This window comes from Arachis ipaensis, chromosome B03, assembly GCF_000816755.2.
Source record: "Arachis ipaensis cultivar K30076 chromosome B03, Araip1.1, whole genome shotgun sequence".
NCBI lineage: Eukaryota > Viridiplantae > Streptophyta > Magnoliopsida > Fabales > Fabaceae > Arachis > Arachis ipaensis.
In genome coordinates, this window is record NC_029787.2 from 1893931 (window position 1) to 1902581 (window position 8651).

General features: G+C 34.7%; 2 protein-coding genes across 3 annotated transcripts in view; both read left to right on the forward strand.

Moving 5' to 3' along the window:
- LOC107629353 (probable Ufm1-specific protease) lies at window positions 1928-7188 on the forward strand. Its single transcript, XM_016332129.2, has 13 exons — window positions 1928-2153; window positions 2249-2593; window positions 3086-3351; window positions 3533-3620; window positions 3725-3900; window positions 4589-4679; window positions 4883-5005; window positions 5167-5214; window positions 5288-5364; window positions 5624-5712; window positions 6006-6117; window positions 6379-6481; window positions 6664-7188. The coding sequence occupies exons 1-13, from the start codon at window positions 1982-1984 to the stop codon at window positions 6891-6893; spliced, it is 1920 nt and encodes a 639-aa protein (XP_016187615.1). The 5' UTR covers window positions 1928-1981; the 3' UTR covers window positions 6894-7188.
- Window positions 7919-8651, forward strand: part of LOC107629352 (probable UDP-N-acetylglucosamine--peptide N-acetylglucosaminyltransferase SPINDLY) — a 5302-nt gene continuing 4569 nt past the window's right edge. For both annotated transcript variants that reach the window (XM_021117708.1, XM_016332128.2), the window contains exon 1: window positions 7919-8293. In XM_021117708.1, the coding sequence (XP_020973367.1) occupies window positions 8046-8293 (248 nt within the window). In that variant the 5' untranslated portion in view covers window positions 7919-8045. The remainder of the gene's footprint in view (window positions 8294-8651) is intronic.

Genomic DNA, 8651 nt, shown 5'->3' on the forward strand with positions numbered 1-8651 from the left:
TATAAAGACCAACAAAATAATTAAACTTTAAAAAACATCAACTATTTGTTTGTTAAAAGATGCATATCGGTCATCCGTTATTAATTATTAATTAATTAGATAACACTTCATTACTCTCTGGCACCAATTATATATGCATATGCTTGGCAATTGGCATTGTTGTTGTTAGTGATAAAGCTACTCTAAAATAAAGACAACCATAGCTATATGTGCACTTTTGTTTCAATTAACAATATTCATGATAGGATATATATGAGCTAATTATCTTGATTATTAGAGCTGGCAAAAATTAAAGCATTGTTAATAACCAACATGTCATGGTTATGTAAATTTAGTTTCTTAATTGGGCATTCTTATTAAGTAGTAGTTAGTAGGAGAATTCTCAAGGCCTAAAATTAAATTAGATGAAGGTACGTATGCTAATGCACTATATATAAAAAAAATATCGACAAATTTAGTGACAGATTTTGTCTTTTTATAGTTGGATTTTTATATACCGATTGATATTATCCGTTGATAAAAATTTCGTTGATAATATTGTACTGACAAGTTTTTTTAATAACTGATTTATAAATTTGGCCAAAAACATAAAAAGAAAAATCAATGGAAATAGTGACGGGTAATTTCAACAGATAAAATCCATCGCTAAAATCTGTCAGTAATAAGTTATTTTCTATTAGTGACGAGTGTCTTAAAACCACTTTCAAAAATATAAAATTAGAGTATTTTAAAATTATTTTATGGATTTATTTAGATGTTATTGAAAAGATAAAAATGTATAAAAAGAATTTCACTTTTATATCCTTAAAATTTATAATATAATGTAGTTGCAAAGTAAACATTCAAAATCAAAGATACCATGTGCTAATGATGTTATTATTTAGTAGCATTGATTTTAGCTCTATTTGGTTGATCACATATTATATATCAACACGTAGCAATTTTTCCTAGTTATATCATGGGTGAGGTCTCTCTTTGCTTTCTTTTTTTCTTTTTTTTTTTTTGCTTTATGTATTCAAGCAGGTTGGTCAAAATAACGGAGTGCATCTGGTTTTATATGCGACAAAAAAATGCCTTTAAAACTTAAAGGTAATTCTATCGCACCGCTATAATACCGGCTATGCTGTATGGTATGGAGTGTTAGGCGGCTAAAGGGGAGCACGAACATAAGCTGAATGTGGCAGAGATGAAGATGTTGAGATAGATGAGTGGTCATACGCGATTGGATAAAATAAGGAATGAAGATATAAGGGAGAGAGTTAGAGTAGCACCCATTGTGAAAAAGATGGTTGAATCGCGTCTCAGGTGGTTTGGACATGCGAGAAGAAGACCGATAGAACATCCAGTCAGAAGGGTGGATGAGATGGAAGATGGACAAATGGCGAAAGGCAGAGGAAGACCTAAAAAGACCATCCATAAGGTGGTCAAACGAGATCTACATGTAAAGGGTCTCTCTGTAGATATGATACATGACAGAACACAATGGCATCATTTGATTCATGTAGCCGACCCCACTTAGTGGGACAAGGCTTTATTGTTGTTGTTGTTGTTTTGCTTTATCAATCATGTTGGTAGCAATATTCATGATTTAGAAGTCAAAAAAACCCTCAATGGTTCCAAGCAATTAAACCCTTTTTATTATTATTATTTTCAGTTGACCACGGTATCTTCCAATCTGACAAGTCAAAAATTAATCCATCGTAAATCTGAGCTCCATTTAAAGGTGTGACGCTAGCCAATGAACTGCTACCTGCACAAATCAGTAAGTCTTATCATTTTTATTTATTTATTGCTTGGAATGGGCCTAGATCCAAATTGTATGAAAAAACGGAGGCCCAATTTAATATTGGGCCAAGGCGAGCTCAAGACCAGAAACTAAAGAAAACCAGATAAACGTTTCCAACCGAAAAAAAAAATACGTTTCTTAACATTTGTGTTTTGAACTGAGCAGACCAAATAGAGAGATACATGCTATTATTCCATGGCAGCTCACAGCAACCGCCGCGTGACGCTGCTATGCCGCCCAACCAAACACCTCATCTCAGGATCCGACCCGAAAACATACTGGCTCGTCGGATCCCCCTTCTTACCGCCGCTCACCGTCGCATCCCTCCTCCTCCGCCTCTCCTCCGATGATCTCCACAAAGAATCAGGTTTTCCTTCTCTCTCTCTCTCTCTCTCTATCAATTTCAAATCTTAAATTCACTTCAACTTTTTCTCTGTCTCGCGTTTTGGAATTTGTAAACAGAGGAGCTTCGGACATTGATTCCTAAAGGCTTTGAAGTAATTGGAGCGCTTGCTTACGGAGCCGGCGCCGACGCTCAAGCGGCAGTTCATGCTGCTCGCAGACTGAGGAAGCTTCTATACGGTGAAGAGGAAGGGGATAATCGACCGGTGATCGGAGCAGTCGCCGCCGGTTCCGGCGAGCTGAAATTTTTCGTGTCGGAGAGTGGAAAATCGAATAGCCTCGAAGAGGTTGATTCAGTTGTTGAAGAAGAACATTCGGAGAAGTATGTGTGGGAGAATGGTTGCTTGGTTCGTTGTGAGCTTCCGATCAAGTTGCCAGTATATTATCCTCTCAAGAATACGAGTGGTTAGTTTTATTCAATTTTTTGTTTCTTCTAATCTCAAAGTGTTCGTTTGGATTGGTGTTAATTTTGCTTTGCATGTTTTGCTGGGGTTGCATTTTGAAATTAACTTCAATCAATTTATTGTTTTTGCATTGTCATATAATGAAGCAATCTAGGGATTGGAAATTGGGGTTTGTGAGCTAGTAGCGTTAATTGATAATACTTTGATGATGGAAGTTATAGAGCACAGGACTTATGAGATACAATGAAAACTTTAGCTCCAAGTAACTGAATTTGAGTTGCAAGATGCCTTACAACTAAGAACATATGTGTGCGTCCACATGTACGCGAGTAATAGAGAAATGTGAGCGGGGAAGAGTAGTGGATTATTTTGATTAGGTAAAGTCAGTTTTGATATAAAGGAAGAAATTGGGTATGTCTTAGTAGTGTGGCATTCCTAAGTTATCTATATGATAGAGGCATGCTTAACTAGTTTCTAAATGCAAATTTCTCAGATGTTGAGAAAGCATTTGTGAGGGCAATTGAAGCTGTTGTTGCTAAGTTAAGAGATTCACAGGCTGTGTACATGTTAGAGGCATTAAACAAGACCTCTATGGATCTACCTGCACCCATTGTAATTCGTGGTGGCCATTTAGACTTTCGAGCAGACCTCTCCAACATCTGGCATTTGGCTGAGGGTGGTGATAATGTTGATGTGAATTCTCTACCGTGTTCATACTTTTCTGTCATCAGTAAAGGATCGTCAGCATTTTCTGTGGAGGTAAAATTGTTGATTGTGATATTCTTCGTTTTAATTGTTTAATTGCTGCTGATGTTATATGATAGTATTTGTGATTTATTTTTAGTGGTTATTTATTTTTTTGGCCTGCTACCATGAATCATGCGCATTGTGAATTGTGAAATGACTTCAATCATCCATTGTGATATTTTCTTCTTCTTAGAATGCAGATACCATCCAAGTTAGTGTTCTCTTTAACAGCTTAGGGCCATCATCAGCGTCTGCTGTGCCTGTTGCAGAGTACATTCCAGGTCAGGAATCAGGAGTTAGGGTTAAATTGATGTCCTATATCCTATATGTTAGCATGATTTTTTTTGGGGTATTTTTTTAACTGAAGTTGAATTATTACCTTCAGCCCAGGATGAAGCCAGGCTCCTTGTTGTGGATATTAAACTAGATGTACTCTGCTATGCTTCTAAGAACCTCCCCTTGAGGCATGCAGTTTCAAGATTAATCATCCCTGGTTTAGCTGATCAGTTAAATGCATTGCAGAATTCAATGTTGCCTAACCTTTTGGGACAACACCCTCAGGTGAGGCAATGCATTCATATAGGCAGCTTGGTTTTTCATTCCACCTTGAGTCTAAACATTTCGCAAGAACATATTCCTATGGTTAATGGATGTAGAGGTACATCGTACATATTCATTTTTCTGTCCTGTATGATGCACCAGGATTATGTGTAATTGTGCTTGTCTGACTTTTTCATAAGATTTCATTAGAAATTGGTTTTATTGTTTTGGAATGGTTTATGAGCTCTAAATAAGGTCATGACAATGATTAATGGGTTACTGGATTCTCATTTATGTATGAGTGATGATTCCCCACCCAGTGGGATAAGGTTTTGTTATTGTTGTTGTTTGTATGAGTGATGAAAGCATTAGTAATTGTATATTTGGATATATATGTATAAGTGCTAAGAGATACCAATGTGTCTGAAATTTCCCAACAGATATTATGTTATAGTAGATCAAGATATGATTAAAAAAACAGATCTTTCTTCTGCAAATGCTTGTCTGTGCTAGTGGGATATTTCAGATGCAATTTATGAAAGAATATTGATATTGATTTTACTTTTGTGGATAATACGTCAACATAATTTCTGGTTTTCTTTTTATAGTTATCTATTTTGCTAATTTTTATACTTCAAAATTTTATTTTCACGTGTATTTAATACATACTTTTCTTTTTTATTGACTAACAAGTTTTTTGAATTGTCAGATAAAACCTTATCACTTCAGTCCTCCTCATGTTCTGCATCCAATTACTGTTTTCTATGAACTGAGTTTCGGGGAGACAGAAATGAAGCAAGGTATGCTTCTGTAATCTGGCATGGATAGGATATTTCTTTTAACATTTACCTGTCTCTTTTAGAAAATACTATCACAAGGCTATTTTGTCTGCTGTTGTTAAGTTTCATAGAAGAATTTATGTATTCTATCTCTAGACTTTTCCTGTTTATCATTATGATCTTATCATGCATCTCTGTTATATGAAATATTTTGCTCTCTGCAGTTGAAGTTAGGAGATCCTTACACACAAGGTTGGGATTACCTTTTGATCGACCCCTTTTGAGAATCGCTAACGCCTTGGATTTTTCAAAATTGAAAATTGGTGGTCTTGGCTCTCAACAAAAGGGTAATAAGTAGATCTAATTTATTTATTTATTTTGTAATGCTTTATAGGTACTGAGAATTATGATTGCATCTGCATTTCCATTGTTTATTTTTTAGTAATAACTCCTATAATTTCCTCTGTTTTATGCCTTCAGTTACTTAATATTCTTTTCGTAATATTAGGTTCAACTTTACTCAAGGATGTACACATTGGGATTCCAAACAGTGGGGGTAAGTGCTATTTTGCTCTGTGTCTCAGTGTAATTTTTCTCTGACTCATCTGAAAATGTTATGGTTTTTGCAGTTTCCGGGGGAAGTGTTTCTCTTGTTCAAGGTTCCTATGAATACTTTCATTATCTTCAGGATGGTTTTAATGATTCGGTAATTTCCATCTTTCTGCTTCCCAATGGTTTTGAAATTACATGTCTTCTTTTTCATGTTGGCCTTTATTGCAATGACATAACCAAATACACTCCATTTGTAATTACTGAGTAACTGGTTTTAAATTATCAGACAAAGATAATCTGGTTTTATGCAGTTGTAAATCACTTCTTGAAATTGTATATAATTAAAGCAAAATGGCTCTTAACTCTATTTCTTTGTAGTATCACAAATTAAATCACTTACTTTGATTTTATAGGGATGGGGTTGTGCTTATCGCTCTCTCCAGACTATCATTTCATGGTTCAGACTCCAAAACTACTCATCTATAGAGGTTCCTTCTCATAGGTATTTTCAGTTTGCCTCATCTTAAGGATGGATTTTGTTACTAGGGGATATGTCATTTCATTTTAATATTTCTTAGAAGTAATTTAATCTTAGCTTATCTCCGTATTTTCTCTTCAGGTTTAAAATTATACTGCACTTTATTTTTTTCGGTTTGATGTAGTAGTAAATATATATCATTGAAGAGATTTTATAAATCCACTATTCCAGCCAAAATTCATTCATATCACATAAAAATCTTGGCATGTCATACTTGTGCGAATGATTCAGACTGACAAAGATGCAACCTTTCTCAGAGAAATACAGCAGTCACTTGTGGAGATTGGTGATAAAGATCCTTCTTTTGTTGGGACACGGGATTGGATTGGTGCCATTGAGTTGAGCTTTGTTTTGGACAAACTTCTTGGCGTAAGTATTCTCCTTATTACAGTATTTGGTAACATTAACCTTTTGGTTAACTAAACACTAATTGATTAAACGTTAACCTATGGTTTTTCTGTTCCAACTGGACAACATATGCTGAGCCCTAGGCAAAGAAGGCTATCTAGATACTTGATCTGATCTGAACAGAGTGCAAACCTTTTTTTTTTTGTTTTCTCTTTCTAAATCACCTATTTGGGTTCTAGATAAATTATTTGACTTGACTAGGTTGTTTTCTTTCTGAAACAGGTCACATGCAAAGTGATCAATGTTAGATCCGGAGCTGAGCTTCCAGAAAAATGTCGAGAGCTAGCATTGCACTTTGAGACCCAAGGAACACCTATTATGATTGGTTAGTCAATGATATACTTTTATACTTTCCATCTGTCATTCATCTACAACATTTCCCAAAATGATTGGCTTAAATTCCAAAGTATATATTTTTTCAGTTGCATATTCGCTTCAATGATTTGTCTTTTGCTCTCTGATATTTTCAGAATGAGTTACTCTTAACCCTCTAGCATCTAAATGCAGGTGGGGGTGTACTTGCATATACACTCTTGGGAGTGGATTACAATGAAGCAAGTGGAGATTGCGCATTTTTAATACTCGATCCACACTATACAGGCACAGATGATCTGAAAAAGATCGTTAATGGTGGATGGTGTGGGTGGAAGAAAGCTGTTGATAGCAAGGGAAAGAATTTCTTCTTGCATGATAAGTTTTATAATCTCCTTCTACCACAGAGGCCCAACATGGTTTGATAGGATCATTTTCATGGAGGGTAACAATTCCTAGTTTGTACCAATTTTCTTGCAATGGAATGGTAGTTTTTCATGGTTGGAATTTGATAGTTCAGTTAATTAGTTGACTCACTTTTGGGTTGGTGTTTGTAACTGGCATTCTGTGACTGTAGTCTATTATATAGGATTTACCGCTGTTATCTATTTGAGTTACTTGGACAAATAAATGATGCGAGCAAAGGGTATTCCAAGATAATTAGAGTATTATTTTATCATTTTACTAACATTTTTACTTTAGAGGAATTTGATCCTTCAACTATAATAGTTAATTTTTGTAATAATGATTCTTTTAAAGTTTTGTAGTTTAGTATATTAGTTCGATAAGAATTAAGTTGACTAATAAAAAAGGGTTACTTGTGAAAATTTCTAACCAGCTGAGGGTTTTGACTATGGAAATATTAGTTGATAGTATAAAGGTTGTTTTTAGGTTATATTTATTGTTCCTTTTTATTTTTATCAAACATTAAATTATTTAATATTTTAAAAGATCAAAGATATTTTGCCAAATATTTTTGTGTTAGAAATTGATATGTTAAAAATAAAAATTAATAAGTGTTTGCCAACATTTTATATGAAATTTCTTAATTTTACATAGAAATGAAAGTGTTTGAATTTTTTCTTAGAATAAATGAAGCTAATAGCTTAATAATTGTTGTGTTCAGTAATAAAGATTTAGAATAATAAGTAGAGAATGGATATTATAATGTTTATCTTAATAATATTATTTTTTTAAATCTTATAAATGTATTAACCTACAACGTAATAAAATTATGTGTGAATTAAAATTATTAAAAATAAGATTAACATTTTCATTTTATGCAGGGAAAATGCAAGTTAGTTTGTTCCTTATATATTTTTTAAGTCAAAATATTTTTTTCATATAAAAAATATGAGCTAAACCATATTTATTATTATTTATAAAACTATTTTCGTTTGGTTAAAATTTGGTGAGAAAATATTAAAATAAGGATACTAGAGTAGGAAATATCTTTCTCCCAAAAGTTCATTAGCAACGAAAAAGGTAAAACCGAAGAAAACGCGAAACCTAACAGAAAGAAGAGAAGACCGTGGTCGTTGTCAACAGAAAGCAGAGAAAAGAGTTCTGAGTGAAGCATGAAAATGGCGGAACAAATCGAAGCAAAGGTCGCAGCAGCAGCACCACCACCACCAACAACCGAAGCTGCAGAGATTCCTTCTAGCTCCAATTCCAAGGGTCTTAACCCTACCAAGCTCGTTGTTCTCGCTGACCTCAACGATCCTCCTGAAGCTGCCGACGACGACGACCCCCTCCCTCTCCCCCTCCACCATAATCTCCCTCCTCCTCCACCGCCACCACCGCTGCCGCCACCTCCTATCACCAGGTTCCCTTTCTTATTCAATTTCTGCTACTTCAGTGTCATGTTTCTTGTGGCTTTCCCAGTCTACCGAACGAAACAGATAATCTTCGAATTCTTTGTAATTAATTTAAAACTAGCTGTTTTTTCGGAGTATGTAGGGTTTTCCGTTTTCTTCATTCCGTTGTAGCGTTGAGTTTGTTTGTTTCTGAGCTTGTAGTGTGGGGGAACCAGAGCTCTCAGTTATGACTTCTGAGTTATGAGTGCCACTTAGCAAGGTTGTCAAATTCGCAGGTTTATGTAAACTTGTGGAGCTCACCTAAACTCGACTCATAGACTCGCACGAGTTTAACTGTTATTCTTCTTAACAAAGAATATATATCAT